Source organism: Callithrix jacchus, chromosome 10 (genome assembly GCF_049354715.1).
Source record: "Callithrix jacchus isolate 240 chromosome 10, calJac240_pri, whole genome shotgun sequence".
Lineage (NCBI taxonomy): Eukaryota > Metazoa > Chordata > Mammalia > Primates > Cebidae > Callithrix > Callithrix jacchus.
The window spans coordinates 97,949,362-97,976,340 of record NC_133511.1 but is presented as its reverse complement, the minus strand read 5'-3'; the positions used below and the strand labels follow the sequence as shown (position 1 = coordinate 97,976,340).

At 38.6% G+C, this 26,979-nt stretch overlaps 2 protein-coding genes across 14 annotated transcripts in view; one reads left to right on the top strand and one right to left on the bottom strand.

Annotated features, from left to right (window-relative positions):
• CCDC73 (coiled-coil domain containing 73) overlaps window positions 1–2,031 on the top strand; it is a 196,477-nt gene extending 194,446 nt beyond the window's left edge. For all 11 annotated transcript variants that reach the window (XM_035262301.3, XM_054240729.2, XM_017977993.5 and 8 more), the window contains one exon: window positions 1,198–2,031. In XM_035262301.3, coding sequence (XP_035118192.1) covers window positions 1,198–1,398 — 201 coding nt within the window. In that variant the 3' untranslated portion in view covers window positions 1,399–2,031. The remainder of the gene's footprint in view (window positions 1–1,197) is intronic.
• Window positions 1,826–26,979, bottom strand: EIF3M (eukaryotic translation initiation factor 3 subunit M). Of its 3 annotated transcripts, XM_017977992.4 has the most exons (12): window positions 26,880–26,979; window positions 23,374–23,501; window positions 23,093–23,225; window positions 21,863–22,001; window positions 21,160–21,283; window positions 20,643–20,737; window positions 10,407–10,490; window positions 9,348–9,447; window positions 8,160–8,241; window positions 3,457–3,600; window positions 2,496–2,556; window positions 1,826–2,029 (listed from the first exon to the last, which is right to left on the bottom strand). In XM_017977992.4, the coding sequence occupies exons 2-12, from the start codon at window positions 23,479–23,481 to the stop codon at window positions 1,909–1,911; spliced, it is 1,191 nt and encodes a 396-aa protein (XP_017833481.2). In that variant the 5' UTR covers window positions 23,482–23,501; window positions 26,880–26,979; the 3' UTR covers window positions 1,826–1,908. The 3 variants fall into 3 exon arrangements, with proteins under 3 accessions (XP_017833481.2, XP_035118195.1, XP_078196938.1); XM_035262304.3 differs by lacking the exon at window positions 23,374–23,501; XM_078340812.1 differs by lacking the exons at window positions 21,863–22,001; window positions 23,093–23,225; window positions 23,374–23,501.

Sequence of the window (26,979 nt, the reverse complement as noted above, 5' to 3'; positions counted from 1 at the left end):
ACCTAGGGAGGGCAAAGCTGCAGTGAGCTGTTTGATTATGCCACTGCACTCCAGTCTAGGCGACGGGGTAGGAGCCTAATTTAAAAAAAAAAGCCCACTGTAATTGTTATTTTGAAAACAATTCAATAGTCCTTTTGTTTTATCTTTATTTTTGAGACAGGGTCTTACTCTGTTGTCCAAGCTGGAGTGCAATAACGCAATCTCAGCTCATTGCAACCTCTACCTCCTGGGCTCAAGTGATCTTTGCACCTTAGCCTCCGAGGGAGCTGGGACTACAGTTGCACACCACCATGCCCAGCTAATTTTTGGTAGAGATGGGGTTTGCCATGTTACCCAGGCTAGTTTTCAACTCCTGAGCTCATTCAATCCACTCACCTCAGCCTCCCAAAGTGTTGGGATTACAGGTATGAGTCACCATGTCTGGCCTAGTATTCTTTTTAAGGAGAAAATTTTATCTGGGAATCTCTCAAAAACATAAAAGATTATTTTTCAGGAAATTAACTTGAATTAAATTTTGCTAGGGATACACTGGAAATAAACATTCAATAGGAGGTAAGTCAAATCATCACACATCCATAAAAGGGAGTATTTTGCAGCCACAGACAATTGTTCATAACAACCAATTGTTTATAACAAAAACTGCTCACAGAGGAAAATATATAAAATTCTATAGAATGATTAAATAGGCTAAAAACAGGAAAAAAGACTGGCAGCAAATAATACCAAAATGTCAACAAGTCTCTCTGGATAAGCGATTAGTAATGATTTTTAGTTTCATTCTACTTTTCTCTATTTTCTAAATTTTCAGTAAGTATGTTAACAACAGAAAAGAACATTAAAATGAGTTATTTAACACAGTATTTTTAAAATAATCCAATATAGTGCCTTGAAAACATGCCAATTTCCAAATATCTGCTCCTTCCTGTTTCTTCAACAATGGTGTTCTGAAGCATGACAGGAAACATGAAAAGGCAGTTTTTGTACACTTTACTTACATATTAGAGATTTTGAAGATCTACTACATAAGCCTACATATTCACATTGTATAGTTTTCTGCTGCCAAAACTACTAAATTAGTGGAAATCAGCCAAGAAAATGATGGTTTTACCACACACTCATAACTGCAGAGGCTTTACAGACTCTTTAAAGTCTTTTGTATAGTAATTTCAAAAGTAAAATCAGTTTGGTCTTTCCTAGGTGAAAACAAAACCTCTGAAATCAACTCCACTACAAAGCCATTTGCAGGCAATCAAGACTAAAGATACTTCTGGTGATGATGACTGGAAGAGCCTCATTACAAATCAAATAAATGAAAGTGAAAAGTTACCAAGTTTAGAAAATGACAGCCAGTCAAAAAAAAGAAAAGCACAAGAGATGCTGGAAAAAACAACAGATTAAAATAATGTAGATATAAGTGCTTTCAGTAGTGAAATGATGTAACTAAAATACTGGTACCGTTTTTACTAGAATGAAGTGGCCTATTTAAAGCTCTACAGTTGTCTTCACTTTTCCAACTTTTTCTGATATGAAGAAATTATATTACTCTTATATATTTGCTTTGAAGATGCATGATTTAAGACCGCTATCTTTTATTTGCAGAGTATACTGTGAGCATCCAATTCCCTTTAATTTTAAGTTTCTGTCTTCCCTCTGTATATTATTCTTTCTTTAAAGTGATTTTTGCTTCTTCAGTATCCTTTTTTACAGAATTTATGTATTGTATAACAGACATAGTGTGTGATCCTCTGTAATTTACGACTTTGTATCCTCTGGGGTTTGTGATTTTAATATAAATTTGAGACAATAACTGTCCATACTAGGCAAATTTTTTTTTTAGTTTGTAATGTTTTACTATGATTTAGGGATTTATTTTTCCCCCCAAAAAACAAAAATTACAAGCATAAAAACTCAGGTATCAGAAAGACTCAAAAGGCTGTTTTTCACTTTGTTCAGATTTTGTTTCCAGGCATTAAGTGTGTCATAGAGTTGTTGCCACTGCTGTTTTCCAAATGTCCGATGTGTGCTATGACTAAAAATTGAAAAAGTAAACACTGTTAGTCAACCTTTTATCCTCTGTTATTCTTTTATAAACTACAGATTTGAATCCAGTTAAAAGCAAGATTAAATACACCTAAGAGACATAATTTAAAATTGTAAAAGAATTTAAGAATTAATTACATAATTATTTTAAAAAAATCTTTACCATATTGATCCTAAGCCTTCTAATTCTCCTGAACAACTATATAAAGCAGACATGAAAGTCATTAGTATTCCAGCCAATGCTCAGCCATTAAATGAAATGTGCTGGAAAATAGGACTCTTTCATTAAATAAGCTAATCACATTCAGTCTGAGCTTTAATAAAATTATGATAAATAGCAACTATTTAACTACAGTCAACTGATAACACCACCTTGGTTCTCTAAACATTTAAGTGAAATAATCGGAACAAACTAAATCGTTCTATAAAATGCTGCAAAGCATTAAATATCTTACCTGACAACTACTTTTCTCTGCGTCTGATCAATTTTGCAGTAGACCATTTTAGTTCTTACAGCTGAAAAAGATGTTTCACATTGTATGTTATATGGAAAATTTCCAAGAAAAATAGCTAAGGTATGAAAACTGTGACAAAGTAAGCCATAATAAAACTTGTTTTCCAACATTACAAACTGATTGTTTAAATCTAATAAGCAAAGTAGTATGAGGCAACCAAGAAGAAGGTCATGTATTTGTCCTATGGCTGCTGGGACAATCTATATTAAATATTAAATACTGTTTGTTGTTGTTTCTTTATTTTTAAGAATTCTAGGTGTTCTTCCCCTAATCATCTCATATGGGGGAATAAACTAATTTCCTACAATGTTATTACTTCTTAACTCTTAGATCATTAGGGGAAAAAAGGTCAATAGTTCTGTACCTTTTATTAATCTTAATTGCATTATCCTAACTTTCCAATTTAAAAAGTTCAGAAAAAAATTCCTGAGCAGTTAAGTTGCTTTATAATACAGTAGTTGTCGGGGAAGAAGTTCTTGTTTCTAGGCTAATCATAAAAAAACTGGTAATAGTTAACACTTGAAGATCATTTACTATGTGCCAGGCACTATGCTTTACCTGTATTAATTCATTTAATCCTTACAACCACAAATGAATCCCTACATTCCTGTTTCACAAAGGAAGGACCTGGTTGTACATCCATGTCTAATATTAAAATCTGCGCTCTTAACTACAATTGTGTATTGCCTAAATGTCTTTGTTCTATGTGAATTGAAGGGATATAATATAGCAGTTTATATTTCTACTAAATTTTCACCCTACAACAAATATATCCACTAATCTACTAAACATACATCTGCTACAAACAAATCTGTAAGGCTCAGTTTCAAGATACATATCTATGTTCCACGTAGTAGATGAGAAATTCTAGAAATAAATGAAAATGTTTTATCTGCCTTACCATCGATAACAAATGCTTCAACATCATCAGCTCCAATCTGAAGTTCTTGCTGCATTGTATCAAAAGAAATTTCTTTATTTTCCACTGCCATTCCCATAAAAGTAAGTAGTCTCATTTTTGCCATATTTTGTTCATGTAATAGGCCTAAATAACAGAATAATGAAGCCTGATGAGTGTTTATACTAATTAAAGACCTGCACAATTACATCTCTTGTTGTAAAAATTATTCTTATTTTTGTCATTGTGGAAATTACTGTTTGAGCACTTAAATAATTTTGACAAAGCTTCCTATATTAGCAAACTATTAACTGACTCCATAGAGTATTAAAAATCATTTTTTTACAGTACCATATAGGTGATAGATTTGGGCCATAAAATGATTATTTTTAGACCCTAGAAGTTTTGTACATTTTTGTACAACATCAGTTACACATTTTAGGAGATAAAATCTACAACATATATTTCATAAGAACAATTTCTGTTCAGTTAAATTACCTAAGCTTATTTTCACATTAAGAGCTCTTCATTTAAAGACAGAGGATTTCTTATCTACCTACTAGTTTTTTCTGTGTTACTATTACTGGTAAACATGAAGTTTTAAAATATTTTCACAGATATTTTCAGTTATGAAAACATTCCATGTCACTTCAGGTCACCATTTAAAAATCAAAACTACATACGAATCAAAACTGTCAAAGTATGTTTGTCATTTAACTTTTATAGGCCAATACAGTTAGTATTAGATAAAATTAAACAGTACCATTAACAGTGATACTTGTTCTTTATAAGGTACAGGCAAAAAATTGCACAAATAATTCAAATTGTCCATTATAATTTCTAATGAAGCATGCTGTTGTAATTATTCAGATAACAATGTGTTAGTCCTAGAAGAAAATTTAAGGAATTACCCAGTCCAAATCTTTTCACCCTAAAAACAAAACTGAGGAGCAAAGAGATTAAATGGCAACTTATAGTCCAAAAGTAGCAGTGCTAGGCCTAGAATAGGTTCGTTTGTAAAATAAAGGGCTAGAAATTTTAAAACTTACAGATCCTAAATATATAACCTAGTCCTAAGTAGAAGCGGAATTCTACTTGTTTTGATGCTAACTTATTAATTAAAAAACCAAATTTCTAAATCTAGATTTACATCTTCCTTTTCTCTGAACTTTCAAATTACGTAAAATCAGCAAATGATCAATCAAGTGCCTTCTAATAAATTCAGAGCTTCAAGTCTGTATTGTTTAAAAAGTTATCTAAATACTCCATAAATAAATTTTAAATTTATAACATTCACATATTAGTAGAAGACCACAGAAACTCATTAATATAGGGCATGATCATCTGTTAATTAGCTGTAATTATGATACAGGCTTCCTATTTGGCACAGATTCAACAAAAACATGATCATCATAACTCAAATGAATGAGGTACACAAGTAAGTATTGCTAACTGCGTTTAATGGAAATCTACAGGCATCAAAAAATCAATTAGCGCACATTAACCCTAATTAACAAATGCAAATTAGATGCTGATTAACTTTCTGAAGCAAAAGGTAGCAACTGGATAACACCAGGTTATGTATAGACATGTTAGGGCAATTCAGTTGACACAAGATAATGCTACTGTTGGCCTAAGTTGTCAGTGTTAATAAAAGAAAATGTTTTGACAAACTGATTGCAACTTGTGGAATACAGACAGTTGACACTAGGCTTTTAGCTGTAATAAATGTTTAATTATACAATTAAAATATATACATTTAATATAAAAACATTTTCTCAGAAGCATATATACAAATTTCTAATAGAATACTGATTTATACAGATGTTCAAGAAACATAAGGCAAATGAGGGAATTTGTATTCTAGCTGGCACAATAAGCAATGTTCTGAATTTTTTCCTATCAAAGAACATGTATCAAAGATTTTTCCAAAAATTCCTTAACATTCTGTTTACTGATACTGATGATTCTCTTTCAATATGATAAAATGATAGAAACTCCTGCAATTTCTATTAAGTACTCTTGAAATTAAATCTATTTTACTGCTCATTTTTTCTGCAGTTACAATCTTACCATAAATGAAAAAATTTATCTGAGGAATGAAGATTATTTCTAGGCTGAATTATATAAAACCACTATCTATTTTACATGTGGAAATTTACATCTAAAAACACTTCAAACCGATGTTTAAAATAACTCTAAAACAGACAACCAAACTTAAAACCCTTAGGACTCTTGTTCTGAAAAATCAAACTACTAAACCAGTGAAGTATGAATTAAAGACTTTGTAGGAAGCTACGCTTTGTTTCATAAAACTAAAATACTACCTTCAAAGAGGAAGTCATGGTGTGCTGTGTCATATTTCAATTTTAAAGTTATAAAAAATCTAATTTTATGGAAACATTTATTCATTACTAATATGTCAAAACCTTAATGCAGTAATAAAAAAGTGTGCATCATTGAGCAATTTCTGCATTGTCACTGACCCCTGTCTTAAAATGCTGCAATACAGAAAACCCAATTTTAATGCATGCAATAGCTTATGAACCAGTGCTCCTTTGAAACAGTCAATTACACATCAATGGGGGAGTGTCAAAGTGTTAATTACTACTCCTTTTTCCTTGGTGCGTAAATAAAGAGGTTGCTGACATTAACATTCCATCACACAGCTTCATGCTACAAAACAAATTAACTGGGACAGAATGTGGTTTTCTGGGTCTAGTGCACCTGGCAAAGCATTATACACAAACACACTTACATCTGCTTTATCTTGGTGTATTTCAAATTCCTTATTATATGTTCAGAATAAGTCAATCTTCCCCAATTCCAATGGATGCACAAAATTTACAGATGACAAGCATTAATAATTACCAAATTGAAAACTAAGAATAATCAGAGTAGATCCTAATTATACTCTTCATCTGTATCCTCAACAACCAGGAAGACTAACAATTCACTCTTAAAATTGGAAAATATAATCAATTTCTAATGTATTTTGATTATTGCCTCGTAGGAAAACAAAGCACCTTAGTTTCAGTTGACTCCAGTGTCAAAAAACTGGTAGTTTACAACTTTTTTTTTTTTTTTTTGAGACGAAGTTTCGCTCTTGTAACCCAGGCTGGAGTGCAATGGCGCGATTTCAGCTCACCACAACCTCCCGCCTCCTGGGTTCAGGCAATTCTCCTGCCTCAGCCTCCTGAGTAGCTGGGATTACAGGCACGCGCCACCATGCCCAGCTAATTTTTTGTATTTTTAGTAGAGACGGGGTTTCACCATGTTGACAAGGATGGTCCCGATCTGTTGACCTCGTGATCCACCCTCCTTGGCCTCCCAAAGTGCTTGGATTACAGGCTTGAGCCACCGCGCCGCCCAGCCAGTTTACAACATTTAAAACCTGTTCAACTGCAGATTTTCTGAGTTTTCTTTGCATTTTAATATGTTAAAAACATGCTCCAGAAGGAAATTAAATATTGAACACATATGGGGTTTGCTCCATTAAGGGTAAGATTGGATTCAATTTGACATTTACTGAACTCTGATATGCTAGACAGGAAAATTCAAAGATAAAAATAAAAAAGTAAGACTATGCTGTCTTTAACAAACTGTAGTTAGAAAAGTCTTACTACCATGTAAAATTACATGTCCAATTCTAATTCCATCTTCTAGATCTAATTGGCAATATTACATACTTCTGTAATTTGTTAATGGCGGGAGGATCCAAGCATAAAATACTATAGTAGAGGGGGAAAAGCTATTTGTTACCATTATGTGGCTATGGCTTAAAAAACCCCCAAAATACAAATCACCATATATCTAAGGAATAAGGTCTTCTACAAAGAAACAGTATTAAGAATAATGTTTAGCTTAACAAAGTACCTTTAATCATCAAATTTTATCAGCTCTTAAATATTTCTGAAGGTTACCATTATGATCAAAGTAACGGTAATTCTTTTAGTTGCTTTTCTGCTCAATCCTCCATCCCTATTTTAAAAACACATTTATCAATGGAACTATTTCTATCTGATCTGTCTTCTCTAAGCACCCCATGCTTGCTATAACTTTACCTCAAAGAATCCTTGTACAGAAGAGCTGGAAGGGCCTAAAGTTCTGCAAGCTCTTAAATGAGGAAAGAAAGGGCCCGAGTTGTTTTCTCTCTCTCTTTTTTTTTGAGATGGAGCTTAACTCTGTCATCCAGGCTGGAGTGCAATGGTGCAATCTTGATTCATGCAGCCTCTGCCTCCCAGGTTCAAGTGATTCTCCTCCCGGGTTCAAGTGATTCTCCTGCCTGAGGCTCCTGAGTAGCTGGCACCACAGGCATGTGCTATCATGCCCACTAATTTTTGTATTTTTAGTAGAAACAGTTTTGCCATGTTGGCCAGGCTGGTCTTGAACTCCTGACCTCAAATGATCTACCCACCTCAGCCTCCCGAAGTGCTGAGAACAGGCACTAAATTGTTTTCATACTCCCAGTTTCATTCTCTATCACAATGCTACCTCCTTCACCTTCTTGATTTCTGATTTTCAATTCATTCTAAGAAGTATTTTATACTACGTATTTTTGTGCCTGTTGTATCACACCTAACTCCTTTTAGGATAATCTACAAATAAGGCCACAATCATATTTGCTGGACCACACAGTACGTAACTGTTAGTGTAGCATGTTCCCACCTGTGTCTGTGCCTCAAAGAATAAACCCCAAAACTTACCAAGTGAATCAATGAAGTCTTTGTTATTCTGATAAAACTTGACATATGATGCCAATTTAGCACTCACAAAAATAGTTAAAAGCTATACAGATAAAAGACAAAAAAGATACCGTCAATACAGAACTAGGATTTATTGTTAAGATAGTTTAAGGATACTGACTCCCAACAAAACTACAATTTGTTCAATGGAGAAATAACATTCTGTTTCATCAAATTACCAAATCATTTGCTTTCATATGGCTCACTTTTAAAATGAAATAATCAGTAAATACAGTGAACTCTAAATTATCCACACTGAAAGATGGTAGCTAATGGCATAGTGCAAATGCAAAACAGTCCAAAACATATTTATATTTGCATTTGAAAAATGTTCATGTGTTTTTAAATATCAGACTTATCTTCTGAAGTGGGGCTAGCAACAATATATATATAATAAAAAAGAAACTTAGTATTATCTAAGTCTATAACGCCCAGGAAGTGAGAAAATGAAAGAAAGGGAGGAAGAATAGGATTGTGTTCAGTGGTGAGAAAAGTTGGTCCTAAATAGGTCTGTTCCTGTCACCAGGCTGGAGTGCAGCGGCACAATCTTGGCTCACTGCAACCTCCGTCTCCTGGATTCAAGCAATTCTCCTGCCTCAGCCTCCTTAGTAGCAGGGACTACAGGTGCCTGCCACCTTGCCTGGCTAATTTTTTTTATTTTAGTAGAGATGGGGTTTCACCATGGCCAGGATGGTCTCGATCTCCTGACCTCATGATCCACCCGTCTCAGCCTCCCAAAGAGCTGGGATTATAGGCGTGAGCCACCGCACCCAGACTTTTTTTTTTGAGATGGAATCTCACTCTGTCATCTAGGCCGGAGTGCAGTGGTGCCATCTTGGCTCACGGCAACCTCCACCTCCCGGGTTGAAGCGATTCTCCCGCCTCAGCCTCCTGAGTAGCTGGGACTACCGGCGCACACCACCTCGCCTGGCTGATTTTTGTGTTTTTAGTAGAGATAGGGTTTCATCATGTTGGCCAGGCCTCATGATCTGCCTGCCCCGGCCTCCCAAAGTGTAGGGGTTACAGGCATGGGCCACTGCGCCAGGCCCCATTAGTCATTTTTATTAATGCAAAGAAAAAGAGACCTGCTTCAGTATGCAAAATTTAGGAAAGGAGAATATTTTTCACATTAAAGGATAAACTACTTACATCATGAATAAGCTCGCCTTCCAAAAACTTGACTGGTTTTAAAGTAAGAAGGTGGTCAAAAAGAAATGCATTTGGATCTTTCAATGCTCGTACAATACACCTTAATCAGAGAACAAAAGTGTAAGCTTAGGTTTTTGAAATCCTGGCTTTTCACTAAATTTTTTGCAGATCATAAAATATACTTAATTCAGCAAAATATCGAACAGTCCAAAACATATGCAAAACATTAAAAAAGCTACAGGACAGGGTTAAGACAGACCAATAAATTTATCAGGTTCATCTGTTTTAACAAAATGCAACATATTGATTGTAGACAAAAACATAGACGGAGAAAAAGCACGAAGGTAATCAAATAGCAAGTGGCAGCAGAACCATATGCCAGACACTAAGTGCTTTCCTTATCTTAGGTATCAGTTTTTCCTCACAACAACCTAGGGGACAACCAGTACACTACCATGCCCCTTTATCAACTATGAAGCAGCTCAAAAGTGCTAATTAAGAGGCGGAGTAAGAATGTGAATGGAGGCAGTCTGACCTCAAAGTCAAGGGCTTTACCACCAACTTCCCTTTTTTACCAACTCCTATCATATAGTGGTCCACACAAAGCAGTAACTATATAAAAAAGTTTCATAATCCTTATTTCACAGATTTAGAAAACTGATTCTGTTCTTGTTACCAGTTAGATCTAAGACTGTTAAAAGCCCTTATTCTCATTAGCAATAGGCTAATTTTTGGTAAGCCATCAACTTCCATCTGTAAGCTTTAATATTAAGGTCAACTGACCCAAAATTAGGTTCTAATTCTTGGGTTGGGATCATCATCCCCATACCAGCAATACTCCCACCCAATTAACACCATGCAGTTATTTCACATGCAATCTACAGTTCTTCCAATATCAAACTTGAATTTTAGTATCTACATTACAATCACCAGGCAATACACACTATCAAATAACTGGACCATTGGTGGTTGCAAACATGATTTCAGTTACATAATTTAATACTGTAGCTCACCTACAAGTTGCTGACAATCTCTCATTAGAATAACATTTAACATTACCTGTGAGCATCAACTCGAGCCTGGGAAGCATTGTCCTCTGTGTAACTTCCAAGCAATTCCACCATGACTTTTGAAGCGGCATCACTGAAAAGAAATACTGCTTTAGGAACTTGAAACTATCACTGCTATTCATTCATTTAAAAATATTTTTAAGTGCCAGGTACTGTGTTGACATATATAATGGTGACTAAGACCAAGATCTTGTCTATGAGGAAAAGTCATGAAACTTTCCTTTTAGTCGGAAAGACAGGCAACTAGGGAAAGTAACAAGTGCTACAAAGGAAATGAATGGCGATATAATCAAAGCCACAAGGACAGAAAACAGAAAGCTACTTTATGTACAGTGAGAAAGCAAAGTCTCCCTCAGAAGAGATGACATGTAAGCTAAGACCTAAAGGATGTAAAATATCCTTTTCTTGGCTATGAAAAAAGCTAGGTTCAGGAAAGGTGGGGTAAGATGACTTTCCAAGCAGAGGGAAGACCAAGTATAAAGGTGGAGGGAGGTATCAGCGCCAAGATGGCTGAGAGGGAGGCAACACCAGAACGCAGCTCCCAGCAAATGAGACGCAGAGGGCTAGAGGACTTCACGATTCCAAGTGAGGTGCTGGTTTCTTTTCAGGGGGACTGGAAGGACTCTGAAAATAGACCAGGAAAGGAGCCAAAGCAGAGGGAGAGCTGCTGGGGGAAAATGAACTAACAGGGCGGGGAGGGTCCCCATCTGTAACCTGCAGCCATCTTGGAGGGTCAGGGGACTTCACCCCCTCAGTGCTCCGATTCGGATCCTGTGCTTACCTCATCCCTCCTGCAACCCATGGTCCACGAGAGCCCCACAAAGCTAAGGGGTGCCATGGGTTGTCAATGCAAATCTGAACGATGGCTCCACCTGGTGCTGGACCTGGGAGAAGTTTGGACTAGTACCAGTGGGACAGGACGGAACAACCCATCCCACAGAAAGAGGCAGAGCTGAAAGCAGGGAAACAGGTCATAAGCCCTGGCAGGTCCCACCCGCTCCCCATCGCCCAACAAAACTCAAACTGAAGCCCATGCACCAGAGAGCTAGGCAACAAATACACTAGTTTGACCCCAACTAGGAAGATCCAGCTTAGGAAAGGAGAGATGCCATTTGGAAGGCAGGGCTAATTTCACCTGCAAACAAACCCCAGGGGAAGACCCACCAGCAGCCTGACTGAATCTGAGGCTGCCCAGCAGTGCCTCTACAGGCCAAAAAAGATATCGCTCCAACTACAACAGAAAGAACGTCCACTCAGATTTCTCCTGAAATCACCAACTTCAAAGATCAAAGATGGGGAAAAAAAACAGCACAAAAAGGATGAAACCCTCAAAGATCAGAACACCTCTTTCCCTCCCAGGGATCACAACTCCTCATCATCAAGGAAACAAAACAAGACAGAAAATGAGTGTGATGAATTGACAGATGCAGGCTTCAGAAGAGTTAAAAGACCATGTTCTAACCCAATGTAACATTGTTCTAACCCAATGCAACAAAACTAAGAACCATAAGGTTAGACGAAATGCTAACTAGAATAACCAGCTTAGAGAAGAACATAAATGACCTGATGGAGCTGAAAAACACAGCACAAGAACTTCGTGAGGCATGCACAAGTTTCAACAGCCGAATTGATCAAGCAGAAGAAGGAATATCAGAGACAGAAGATCAAATCAATGAAATAAAATGAGAAGGCAAGATTAGAGAAAAAAGAGTGAAAAGAAACAAATAAAGCCTCCAAGAACTATGGGATTATGTCAAAAGACCTAATCTATGCTTGTTCGGTGTACCTGAATGTGACGGGGAGAATGAATCCAAGTTGGAAAACACTCTTCAGGATATTATCCAAGAGAACTTCCCCAACCTAACAAGGCAAGCGAACATTCAAATCCAGGAAATACAGAGAACACCACAAAGATATTTCTCAAGAAGCGCAATCCCAAGGCACATAATTGTCAGATGCACCAGGGTTGAAATGAAGGAAAAAATCCTAAGGGCAGCCAGAGAGAAAGGTTGAGTCCCCCACAAAGGAAAGACCATCAGACTCACAGCGGATCTCTCGGCAGAAACTCTACAAACTAGAAGGGAGTGGAGGCCAATATTCAACATCCTTAAGGAAAAGAACTTTCAACCTAGAATTTCATATCCAGCCAAACTAAGCTTCATAAGTGAAGGAGCAATAAAATCTTTTACGGACAAGCAATTGCTGAGAGATTTTGTCACTGTAAGACCTGCCTCACAAGAACTACTGAAGGAAGTACTAAACATGGAAGGAAACAACCAGTACCAGCCACTGCAAAAACGTACCAAATGGTAAAAAACAATGATGCAGTGAAGAAACCACATCAACTAATGGGCAAAACAGCCAGTAACAAAATGGCAGGATAAATTCAAACATAGCAATATTAATACTGAATGTAAATGGCCTAAATGCCCCAGTCAAAAGACACAGACTGGCAAACTGGATAAAAAGTCAAGACCCAATGGTGTGCTGTATTCAGGAGACTCATCTGATGTGCAAAGACTCACATAGACTCAAAGTAAAGGGATGGAAGAAGATCTAACAAGCAAATGGAGAGCAAAAAGGAGCAGGAGTAGAAATCCTAGTCTCTGATAAAATGGACTTTAAACCAAGAAAGATCAAAAGAGACAAAGAAGGGCATTACATAATGGTAAGGGGATCAATGCAACAAGAAGAGCCAACTATCCTAAATATATATGCACCCAATGCAGGAGCACCCAGATACACAAAGCAAGTTCTTAACGACCTACAAAGAGACTTAGACTCCTGCACGATAATAGTGGGAGACTTTAACACTCCACTGTTAATATGCACAGATCAATGAGACAAAGTCAACAAGGATATCCAGGACTTGAATGCAGAGCTGGACCAAGCAGACCTAATAGACATTTACAGAACACTCCACCCCAAATCCACAGAATACACATTCTTCTCAGCACTACATCACACTTACTCTAAAATTGACCACATAATTGGAAGTAAATCACTCCTCAGCAAATGCAAAAGAACAGAAATCACATGTCTCTCAGACCACAGTGCAATCAAATTAGAACTCAGGATTAAGAAAAGCACTCAAAACTGCACAATCACATGGAAACTGAACAACTTGCTCCTGAAGGACGAATGGATAAACAATAAAATGAAGGCAGAAATAAAAACATTCTTCGAAACCAATGAGAACAAGGACACAACATACTAGAATCTATGGGACACATTTAAAGCAGTGTCTAGAGGGAAATTTGTAGTAATAAATGCCCACACGAGAAACAAGGAAACATCTAAAATTGACACCCTATCGTCAAAACTGAAAGAGCTAGAGGAGCAAGATCAAAAAAACTCAAAAGCAAGCAGAAGACAGGAAATAAGATCAGAGCAGAAATGAAGGGGACAGAGATGCAAAAAACCTTTCAAAAAAAATCAATAAATCCAGGATCTGGTTTTTTGAAAAGATCAGCAAAATAGACAGACCGCTAGCTAGACTAATTAAAAAAGAAAAGAGAGAAGAATCGAATAGATGCAATAAAAAATGATAAACATGAGATCACCACCGATTCCTTGGAAATACAAACTACCATCAGAGATTACTACAAACAACTCTATGCACATAAACCATTAAATCTGGAAGAAATGGATAAATTCCCGGACACTTACACACTCCCAACACTAAGCCAGGAAGAAGACGAAACCCTGAATAGACCAATAACAAGGTCTGAAGTCAAGGCAGCAATTAATGGCCTACTAGCCAAAAAAAGTCCATCCAGATGGGTACACAGGCGAATTCTACCAGATGTACAAAGATTAGCTGGTCCCATTCCTGTTGAAACTATTCCAAACAATACAAAAAGAGAGAATCCTCCCTAATTCTTTGAGACTAATATCATCCTGATACCAAAACTTGGCAGAGACACAACTAAAAAAGAAAACTTCGGCCGGACACGGTGGCTCAAGCCTGTAATCCCAGCACTTTGGGAGGCCGAGGCGGGTGGATCACGAGGTCAAGAGATCAAGACCATCCTGGTCAACATGGTGAAACCCCGTCTCTACTAAAAATACAAAAAAAATTAGCTGGGCATGGTGGTGCATGCCTGTAATTCCAGCTACTCAGAAGGCTGAGGCAGGAGAACTGCCTGAACCCATGAGGCGGAGGTTGCAGTGAGCTGAGATCACGCCATTGCACTCCAGCCTGGGTAACAAGAGTGAAACTCCACCTCAAAAAAAAAGAAAACTTCAGGCCAATACCCATGATGAACACTGATGCAAAAATCTTCAATAAAATACTGGCAAACCAATTGCAACAGCACATAAAAAGCTTAGCCACCATGATCAAGTAGGCTTCATCCCAGGGATGAAAGGATAGTTTAACATATGCAAATCTATAAACATAATCCACCACATAAATAGAACCAAAGACAAAAACCACATGATTATGTCAATAGATGCAGAGAAGGCCTCTGACAAAATTCAACAGTGCTTTATGCTAAAAACTCTCAATAAACTAGAGAATTTATGAGATGGAATGTATCTCAAAATAATAAAAGCTATTTACAACAAACCCACAGCCAATATCATACTGAATGGGCAAAAACTAGAAGCATTCCCTTTAAAAACTGGCACTAGACAAGGATGCCCTCTCTCACCACTCCTATTCAATATCGTATTGGAAATTCTAGCCAGAGTAATTCGGCAAGAAAAAGAAATAAAGGGCATTCAATTAGGAAAAGAAGAAGCAAATTGTCCCTTTGCAGAGGACATGATCAATTATTTAGAAGACCCCATCATCTCAGCCCAAAACCTCCTTAAGCTGATAAGCAACTGCAACAAAGTCTCAGGATATAAAATCAGTGTGCAGAAATCACAAGCATTCCTATACACCAACAACAGACAAACAGAGAGCCAAATCATGAGCAATCTCCCATTCACAATTGCTATAAAGAGAATAAAATAGCTAGGAATACAACTAACAAAGGATGCAAAAGATCTCTTCAAGGAGAACTACAAACCACTGCTCAAGGAAATAAGAGAGGACACAAACAGATGGAAAAACATTCCATGCTCATGGTTAGGAAGAATCAGTATTGTGAAAATGGCCATACTGCCCAAAGTAATTTATAGATTAAATGCTATCCCCATCAAGCTACCATTTACCTTCTTCACAGAACTGGAAAAAACCACTTTAAACTTCATATGGAATCAAAAGGGAGCCCACATAGTGAAGACAATCCAAAGCAAAAAGAACAAAGCTGGAGGCATCATGCTACCTGACTTCAAACTATACTACATGGCTACAATAATCAAAACAGCATGGTATTGGTACCAGAACAGAGGTACAGACCAATGGAACAGAACAGAGGCCTCAGAAACAATGCCACACATCTACAATGATCTGATCTTTGACAAACCTGACAAAAACAAGCAATGGGGAAAGGATTCCCTGTTTAATAAATGGTATTGAGAAAACTGGCTAACTATATGCAGGAAGCCGAAACTGGATCTCTTCCTTACACCTTATACAAAAATTAACTTCAGATGGATCAAAGATTTAAACATAAGACCTAACACCATAACCACCTTAGAAGAAAACCTAGGCAATACCATCCAAGACATAGGCATAGGCAAGGACTCCATGACTAAAACACCAAAAGCAATGGCAACAAAAGCCAAAATAGACAAATGTGTCTAATTAAACTTAAGAGCTTCCTTACAGCAAAAGAAACAATCATTAGCGCGAACCGGCAACCAACAGAATGGGAAATTTTTGCAATCTCCCCTTCTGACAAAGGGCTAATATCCAGAATCTACAAAGAATTAAAGCAGATTTACAAGAAAAAAAGCAAACAAACCCATTCAAAAGTGGGCAAAGGATATGAACAGACACTTTTCGAAAGGAGACATATATGAGGCCAACAAACATGAAAAAATGCTCATGATCATTGATAATTAGAGAAATGCAAATCAAAACCACACTGAGATACCCTCTCATGCCGGTTAGAAATCATTAAAACATCTGGAGACAACAGATCCTGGAGAGGATGTGGAGAAAAAGGAACACTTTTACACTGTTGGTGGGAGTTTAAATTACTTCAACCATTATGGAAGACAGAGTGGCAATTCCTCAAGGATCTAGAAATAGAAATTCCATTTGACCCAGCAATCCCATTACTAGGTATATACCCAAAGGATTATAAATTGCTCTATTATAAAGACATATGCACACATATGTTCGTTGTAGCACTGTTTACAATAGCAAAGACCTGGAACCAACCCAGATGCCCATCAATGATAGACTGGACAAAGAAAATGTGGCACTTATACACCATGGAATACTATGCAGCATGGAATTTTATGCAGCCATAAAAAATGACGAGTTCATGTCCTTTGCAGAGACATGGATGAATCTAGAAACCATCATTCTCAGCAAACGAACAGAAAATGAAACACTGCATGTTTTTCTCTCATAGGTAGGTGATGAACAATGAGAACACTTGGGCACTGGGAAGAGAAAAACACTCACTCGGCTAGGTGTTGGGGTGGAGAGGAGGGACAGCAGAAGGGTGGTAGGGAGGATGGGGAGGGATAACACTGAGAGAAATGCCTGATGTAGGCGACGGGGGGTGGCGAGGGATGGAGACAGCAAACCACCATGGTATGTACCTATGCAGCAATCCTGCAGGATGCAGGATGTGCACATGTACACCAGAGCCCAAAATACGATTTAAAAAAAAAAAAAAAAAGGCCCTGGGTTGGAAAAAAGTTTTGTGTCCCAGAAACTGTTAGGACAGTATTGCTAAAGTTGAGCCAACACCAAATATTTAAATAACGACACTTAAGATACCATTCCAATTAAATTATTCTTATAATTATGCAGATGATCAGTTTTCACTGCAGTAAATAGGGTAAAATAAACACATGTAGTCATTCATACTGAAATTTTGGAAAATGTTTATCTTACTCCTCATGACTTCCTTTAAACTGTGGAATCTTCAGCTTGTATAAAGCTCTGCTAACTAAGAAGGGTTTTTTCCTTTTTTCATTTTCTAAAAACACTCACTGAGTTCAACCTGGCAAAATTAGTGGGAACAATCATTTATTTAAAAATGGTAAATGCTATCTGAAACTTCTTTCAAAACTAAAGTTTACCAAGATTCATAAGTATCACTAATAGGCATGGCTAAGTGGTAACCAGCATCTTAAATGTAAAGATATAAATGCCAAGGCATGGTAGCACATGCCAGTAGTCCCAGCTATTAGGGAGGTTTGCTTGGCCCAGGAATTCAAGGCTGTAGGGCACTACAATTGCACCTGTGAACAGCCAAATAGCCACTGCACTCCAGCGTGGACATGGTCAGACCCCATCTCTAAAAAATAAAAAACTGATGCTCAGCTCAACCCGGAAGAGGCCATGATCCAAAGGAGCCAGAGCAGCTGAGAAAATTGTTTATTGGTGATCTGAGCTTTGAAATAGACATGGTAGTTTTAGAGAACATTTTAAGAAATGGGGCACATTACAGGTTGTGTGGTAATGAGACACCCCCAAACAAAATGTTCCAGGGACTCTAGTATTGTGACTTATTCTTGTGTTGAAGAGGTGGATGCAGCAATGTGTGCTCAACCATACAAGGCTGAGGTGTGCGATGGAACCAAAGATAACTGTTTAGAGATCTATGAAGGCCAGTGCCCATCCCACAGTGAAGAAAGTTTTGTTGGTGATGTAAAAGAAGACACAGAAGAACATAATTTGAGACTACTTTGAAAAGTATGGCAAGGCTGAAACCACAGAAGTTACTGGAGGACAGACAGTGTGGAAAAAAGAGGATTTGCTTTTGCAAACTTTTGATGATCATGATACAATTGGTAAAATTGTGGTTCAGAAATAATATTCTATTAACGGGCATAATATTGAAGTGGAAAAGGCCCCTTTTAAACAACAGATGCAGTTGTGGAGTGGATCTGGCAACTTTATGGGTTGCGGAGGAAACTTTGGAGATGGTAGAGGTAGTTTTGGCCATGGGTGGAAACTCTGGTGGAAAAGGCAGCTATGGTGCTAGAGGTGGTGGCAGCAGATGTAGTTATGGAGGAGGGCTGCTGGATATAATGGGTTTGAAGGTGATGGTGGCAGCTATAGCAGCTAACCTGGTTATGATAGTAGAGGAAGGTATGGTAGTGGTAGACACAGTGGCAATGGTGGAGGATACAATGGTTACAAAGAAGCAGTAAATGTGGGGGGGTGGTAATCATGGTGGTGGTGGGAACTATAATGATTTTGGAAATTACAGTGAACGATGACAATCAAATTATGGACCCATACATCAAAGTGGGCAGTTTTGGTGGATAAAGCTTGGGCATTCCCTATGGTGGTAAATGTGGTACCAGAAGGTTCTACAAACAGCAGAAAAGGGCTACAGTTCTTAGCAGGAGAGCAAGCAAAGAGAAGTCAAAAAAGCGGCAAGTTACTTTGAGGCAATCATCCCAAATGCATTAGAGGAACTGTAAAAATCTGCCACAGAGGAATGATGATCCGTAGTCAGAAAAGTTGCTGTAGCTTATACAGGAAAGCCTTCTTGTTCAAGACTTTCATAGCCAGTTTGCAAAAAGTGCAGCTATTGATTAGCCTGGGCAACAGAGTGAGATGCTGTCTCAAAAAAAAAAAAAAAAAAAAAGGTAGTGTAGTGGTAGTGAGTGATACCAGGAATAAAAAACACTAAGGTATTTTTAACTTTTCAATAAAAATAAAAATTAAAAAATATAGTGATTTAACTATAAAAATTCAAAGAAAAACTAAAAAAAACCCATGTCTTACTCATTGTTAATTATCTTGTGCCACACTGTAAGCACAGGTGCAAGTCATTTTCCAGTTTTAGACCCACACTATAGAGACTTCAATCATATGAGCTAAGGAAATCTTTTTAATCCATGTGAAGCACATAGCATGGTGTCTGGCACATAAGGAATCACTTGCCAGTATTACCCTTTAAAATGCACGACAGACTCCATGTGCATCAACCACCGATATAAATAAAATCATGAAGGGGGCACTCGTAAACCTTAAGCATTGTTACTCAACAGAAGGCAAAACTCTGAGAATTTTACTATTCAAAATACGTTAAAATATGTATTTTATGTGTACTAAAAAAGGAAACCAACTCTCAACATTTAGATTGGTAGAATGGCAGAAATTTCATGTTTAAACAAGTATCCTCTTCCAGTTCCCTACTGTGGGAAACATTTATCCACTCAGTGCCCAATAAGTGCTAATTATCTTCTCAGGACTGCAATGGTTAACAGATGAGGTTCCTTGCCTTCACTTAGCCTACAGCCTCACTTTCAAACAAGGTGTTAAATGCTAGGATACAAGTAGATGGTGCTATAAGACGGAGGCAGTAATCAAAATATGAGAGAGGTGTTTCTGGCAGAGAAATGAAGCTGACCGTAGTAAGACTATTTAGACAAGGGGTAGGCCAACTTTCTGTAAAGGGCCAGAAAGTAAATACTTTAAGCTTTGCAGGATATACGGTATCTGTTGTAACTAAACTCTTGGCAAAAGTAGGCACAGACAATACAGAAAGGAATAGGCATAGATGTCATACCAATAAAATGTTACGGACCCTAAAATCTGAATTTCATATGTCAACATATCATGAAATATTACCCTTCCATTGATTTTTCTTTCTCAACCATTTAAAAATGTAAAAAACACTCTTAGTACATGGGCTATACAAGAACAAGTGCCAGCCCCTGGTCCAGACTGGCAAAGAGCATGGTGCTTTTATACCTGACATAGGCTTGCTACATCTATGGTGTGATAAGCAAGAGGAAGGACATGGGCGGAGAGAGGGAATATTTACATTCACACAAAGCTTTTGTAGCCTGCGACTGCACCATCCAGAAATGATAAAATGCCTCAGCACATTCACAAGCCCATGCTACAGCAGCAGGTTGAAGCATAGGTTGGAAAGGCCCCACATCCTTTCTTTTTTTTAGAAGAAAAGCCAAATTGCACTTTTTAAAAAGTTCAAAGATGAGGGAAAACGACTTTAAATCTTTATACTTATCTTGAACTTAGTAGGTCAAATTTATATAAATAGATTTATAGCAACTATGTGGAGAACAGAGTAAAGCAAAATTACTGGCCCTACTTATCTTGAAAAAAACATCCCCACCTACTTATACTGCCTGTTAAGTTGTAAGTTAGTTCATTACTTCTGAATACCTCTTCTTACAATCCACAAGCGCCTCATATAGTAGTCTTAAAAGAGTGTGCTTTTTTTCAGTGTTGAGATTCCAGTCAGAAATCCATTTTCTAACCTATAAGAGATTGACAAAAGGAGAAAACTGAGTAACATATATACAAGTGTAACATATAAAAGTACATTTCTTTTCTTCTTCTTTTTTTTTTTTTGAGACAAAATTTCACTCTGTTGCCAGGCTGGAATGCAGTGGAGCAATCTCAGCTCACTGCAACCTCCACCTCCTGGGTTCAAGAGATTCTCCTGCCTCAGCCTCCCAAGTAGCTGGGATTACAGGCACATGCCACCATGCCCGGCTAATTTTTGTATTTTTAGTAGTGACAGGGTTTCACCATGTTGGCCAGGATGGTCTTGATCTCCTGACCTTGTGATCCATCCACCTCAGCCTCCCAAAGTGCTGAGATTACAGGCATGAGCCACCGCGCCCAGCCAAAAGTACATTTCTTATAAGCAGAACAACTATTCCACACAGTAACTCACTTGATCCAGCTCAGTTGGAATGTACTGGATTGCCCCACAAGATGCTGCCACTTTAATAAGACTGCAATACACTGTGTATCTTACAGGAGTATTCTTGTCCATCCCATGGAAAAGGTTGCTTAACCTGGTTAACAAACAAATAAACAATGTTTGAAATGACCAACCAGTTTTTTTTTTTTTTGAAATGGAGTCTCACTCTGTCGCCAGGCTGGAGTGCAATGGTGCAATCTCAGATGACTGCAACCTCTGCCTACCTGGTGCAAGTGATTCTCTTGCCTCAGCCTCCCGAGCAGCTGGGACTACAGGCACATGCCACCACGCCCAGCTAATTTTTTGTATTTTTAGTAGAGACAGGGTTTCACCATGTTGGCCAGGATGGTCTCCATCTCTTGACCTCATGATCAGCCCGCCTCGGCCTCCCACAGTGCTGGGATTACAGGCATGAGCCACTGCACCTGGCCCAGCAATGAGTTTTAAGTTGAGGTGTGCTCTCACCACAAACCTGCAGCAGGTACCATTAACAACTTCATATTACAAAGCAGAGAACTCGGGAACAGAAAAGTCAAGTGACTTGCCCAAGGTCACAGCTAATAAGAGCCACAGGTGACAGTCAAGTTCCAGAATTCCTGCTTTGAACCATTAAAAGTTAGTAACATGAAAACAGCCCCTCAAAAAACCGAGCCTCTTCTGGATCTTAACTTACAACTGCAGTCTCAAAGATGGGCGTTCACCTTCGCGAAATTTGACCAGCTTTTCACAAAGGCTTTCAATCAAAGCTTCCTGCTTGTCTGGTTCCAGGATCAAGAGGAGGGATACCACACTGTTCATCACACTTTCAACATCTACACAAGTATGGATAACACAATCAACAGTAATAATACAATACTCTATGCGTCTACATCTCTATTTCCAATGCTTTAATACAATGAAGACCATCAAATATAACACACTTTTGCATTCAGAAAGCAATTTGTATATTTTATTAAGGAGGAAGGAAATTATTATCTAAAATGTGGTTTCTAACTAGTAAAACAGACTGGCTTATATGTATTTAAAGTTTCCATTTTTACTGTCACGATATTTGATCATTTGGAAGATACTGGTATGATTTGGGACTAGGATATTTTCTTAATTAAGGAAGAAAATTCTATATACATATTGGAAATTAGATATTAAAGCTGTCAACTCTGGCTGAGTTACTTATTTTCAAGTATTACAGATATTAATGATATTCCAAATTTAATCTAATTTTTTTCACATATATGCTGCCAAAATCAGCACCCAAGTTTGATCTCTAAACCTTAACTAGAGATTTCCAAACCCATTCTGTCTCAATAAATAGGAAATCGGCCTAATAATTAAATGGCTACTAGATTACTTGAAATTATATCCCATTTGATGTTAATCTAAACCTTATGAACAGGAAAGAGCTTCATTTTTTCTTCATTTCATTCTGAGATTATCAGCATTGAGTGTAATAACACTTAAGAAATACACCTGATGTCAAGAAGTTTTTCTCAAAGTAGGTTTGCTTTATAGGTATAATAGATTAGACAAACTAAAAGCATCTGTGAAGGTAAGACTGAAAACAATAGTGCTTAGACTCTGGTTAACAATGTATTGTATAGTTGAAGTAGCTAGAAGAGAACTGTTGAATATTTCCACCATAAAGAAAAGATAAATGTGTCATATCCCAGTTACCCTGCTTCGATCATTATACATTGCATACATGTATCAGTATATCACCTGTGCCCCCAAAATATGTCAAAACACTACCCATCTACTTAAAAGTCCTCAAAACATATCAACACAGTCAGCCTTCTGTATCTGAGGGTTCCAAATCCTCCCTCTGCCTCGGATAATGAGATGACTATATAATTCACAAGAAAAATTTCAAAGTAGATTTTATTAGGAAATATTAGGAAAAAAAAACCTTTATCATCTTCCTTCAGACACACATCACAGGCTTCAATAATTTGAGCTAAATCAACATGAAGTCCACCTTCTGAGTTCTCTTCTGAAATCTCAGCGCCTTTAGATTTCAGATAAGCACGAAGCTCAGCAGCCTGTTGAAATAAACAGGATTGCTCTATTATAAAACTGACTATGCATGACAAAACACAATCACAAACTCTGTCCTCTTTCCGAAAAACTGAAGTGCAAATACTGTATTTAACAACTATTTTATATAACGTTGAAGGACTCCTCGCTCACCTCATCCATCCTAGCAATCCCACAAGAGCCACAGGTTTTCCTCCACATGATCCAGCGGTCTGTAGACATGCTACGGCCCACGTGGACCACCTTTAGAACTCCTCTCATGTAGTCTGCACCCTGCTGGACTTCAAGTACACAGCAAAAATCTTTTTGATAATATAACCCAAAGGGTTTGTTGGCTGGGGAGGGGGAGGAGGGTGGTTGGTGGGGAGAAGAAATCAATCTGAATTGGCAGATTTCACTTTTTTGAAAGAAATCAACAATAGTGGCCGGGCACGGTGGCTCATGCCTGTAATCCCAGCACTTTGGGAGGCCAAGGCTGGTGGATCACGAGGTCAGGAGTTCGAGACCAGCCTGACCAACATGGTGAAACTTTGTTCTCTACTAAAAATACAAAGATTCGCTGGGCATGGTGGCACGTGCCTGTAGTCCCAGCTACTCAGGAGGCTGAGGTAGGAGAACTGCTTGAACTGGGACCCAGGACACGGACGGTGCGGTGAGCTGAGATCATACCACTGCACTCCAGCCTGGGCAACAGAGCAAGACTCCATCTCAGAAAAAAAGGAGAGAGAGAGAGAAATACAATAGAATTGCTCTCAAGTGTACACATAATCACAGGTAGAAAAGTTAGAGACATTACCTTGGCAAAGGGTAATCACTTGTTAATTATTTGAGAATATGAGACAAGCATTTTGGTTGACAAAAGGGCAATGCCTGCGAATGTTACCTTAAATAAAATTACATCGAACTGGATCTACTATTTAACCTCTTAAAATAAAAAATGCCTATCTGAGTCAGCATGCATCACTGGACCTATAAAAACACAACTACAGGGTCGGGCGCGGTGGCTCAAGCCTGTAATCCCAGCACTTTGGGAGGCCGAGGCGGGTAGATCACAAGGTCAAGAGATCAAGACCATCCTGGTCAACATGGTGAAACCTTGTCTCTACTAAAAATACAAAAAATTAGCTGGGCATGGTGGCGCATGCCTGTAGTCCCAGCTACTCGGGAGGCTGAGGCAGGAGAATTGCCTGAACCCAGGAGGCAGAGGTTGCAGTGAGCCGAGATCCCGCCATTGCACTCCAGCCTGGGTAACAAGAGAGAAACTCCGTCTCAAAAAAAAAACCAATAACAACAACACAACCACAGTACCACAAGCAGTCACTTGGACATTTCTTATCTTACTACTGAATCATATGTATTTATTCCATTTTACTTCTGGACTTATCTATGGCAGCCAAACAAATGCAGATGGTTTTTTGTTTTTTTTTGGGATGGAATTTCACTCTTATTGCCCGGGCTGGAGTGCAATGGCGTTACCTCGGCTCACTGCAACCTCTGCCTCCCAGATTCAAGCGATTCTCCTGCCTCAGCCTCTCAAGTAGCTGGGATTACAGGCATGCGCCGCCATGCCGGGCTAATTTTGTATTTTTAGTACAGGTGAGGATTTCACCATGTTGGTCAGGCTGGTCTCAAACTCCTGACCTCAGGTGGTCCACCAGCCTTGGCTTCCCAAAGTGCTGGGATTACAGGCATAAGTCACCGGGTCCAGCCTGGTTTTAAAGATAATAAAATTAAGATGTGCAACTGAAAGATGAAAAGATATTATTAGTAAATGCCCAGGCATTACATTTTCTAGACCGAGCAAAAAAAAAAAAAAAAAAAAAAAAAAAAAAAAATCAAGGCCATCAAGATTTTTAAATCCCCAGGTAAATTTAGTTACCTCAGAAAAGTATTAAACCTGCAGATCTGATGTTATTATCCTTTCAGGAAAAAGAACACAGTAACTTCATATAGGAGTTGGTTTTATAAGCAAGATTGGGGGGGAAAAAAAGTCACCGTGTCAGAGAAAACAAAAATACCACCAGATATCATGCTTCATGCTTCTCTATGGAGAAAACAGATATAAAGCAAACTTTTTCTATAAACTATTAAACCAAGTTTGCTGTTTTTCTGTCATGCTTACTGCCAGAAGTGGTTGTGGAACAGGGTAAGCTAAGGAAAACGAAAAATTTAAGAATTCCATTTAACCCTAATCAAGCTGGGAATCTGACCTAAGTTAAACCAATCCTGAAGCAATTTCATATCTCCCTGAAAGGACTGGCTAGAGTGAAACTGATTGTTACAAGAACAGAAGCATAACCTGAGGAACAACACTTTTAAGATACGATTAATGACAAGAACTTCTTCCATTCACAAATCCCATTGTATGTTAAAAAAAAAAAACCAAACACTTTCTCAGTTAACCTAATAGCCAACTGTTGGTAGCAGGCTTCCATTTCTAATCAGGCTTTTTTTTTTTTCTTGTCTCTCATATTTTCCTACATGTGCTTAACCCTCTCCCCATCCTTGACCTTTCCCCCGCTTTTGCATTTTCCCATCTTACTCTGCTCTTCAGAGCATCGGAAATGCATTCCTACCATGAAGGGAAAAATCACTCCTCCCTCAATTCTAGAAGTTGTCTCAGACAAGTAAAGGTATGGAAACCAAAAACTTCATGTTAGTGGAGTAACAGAAATAAAATGACAAACTTAGGACTTCACAGAAGAGTTTTCAGTTATACAAAATTAACTTAAAGAATACCGTATCGGCCGGGCACAGTGGCTCATGCCTGTAATCCCAGCACTTTGGGAGGCCGAGGTGGGCAGATCAAGAGGTCAAGAAATCGAGACCATTCTGGCCAACATGGTGAAACCCCGTCTCTACCAAAAGCACAAAAATTAGCCGGGCGTGGTGGCACGCGCCTGTGGTCCCAGCTACTCGGGAGGCTGAGGCAAAAGAATCACTTGAACCCAGGAGACGGAGGTTGCAGTGAGCCGAGATTGCGCGACTGCACTCCAGCCTGACGACAGAGCAAGACTCTGTCTCAAAAAAAAAAAAAGAAAACCGTATCAACCAATCTTAGTTAAACTTTTGTTATGGGGAAAATGAGAACTATCAGCCCTGTATACCAAAGAGCAAACGCCAAATGGGAAATTTAAAAATATCAGGATGGCCCACTAAAGTTTAATGCCTCAGAATTTAAGAGCGGAACTGATAGTATACTTTGGGCACACAGACCTCTCACTCTTGTACAAGTAATAACAGAAAGCATGTATAAAATACGGGTCGTCTTCTGTGATCGCATTTTAATTTTTGGCACAAATTACTTTTCCCTACACTGCTTATGCTGACCACAGATTCGCCTCCTCCCACTCGGGATGTGGCTGCATTTTTTGAGGGACGGAAACAGACATCATTCCTAATTAGTCTAAAAGTACTACGTCGTCAGAAGTGAGTCCCGACGCCAACCAGGAAGCCTGCAGCGGAGAGTCGGGCCCCGCGCTGGGACTGCGGGCAAGCGAGACCAGGAACGCGCGCTCCGCCACGCCGCTTCCCCACTGTCGCGTGTGGGAGAGCTGCGGGTGTCAGCCCCAGCAGCCCCGCCAGGCTCGGCAGCGACACCTCGCGCTACTGAAACATCCCCCACCCCACCGTGGCGGCACCCACGATCCGTAGCACACCTGATCTTCCTCACTGATGTCGATGAAGGCCGGGACGCTCATGGTGAAGGCCCAGGCACAGCGGACGCTCCACTTGCAGACCACGCCGACCGGAAAAAGG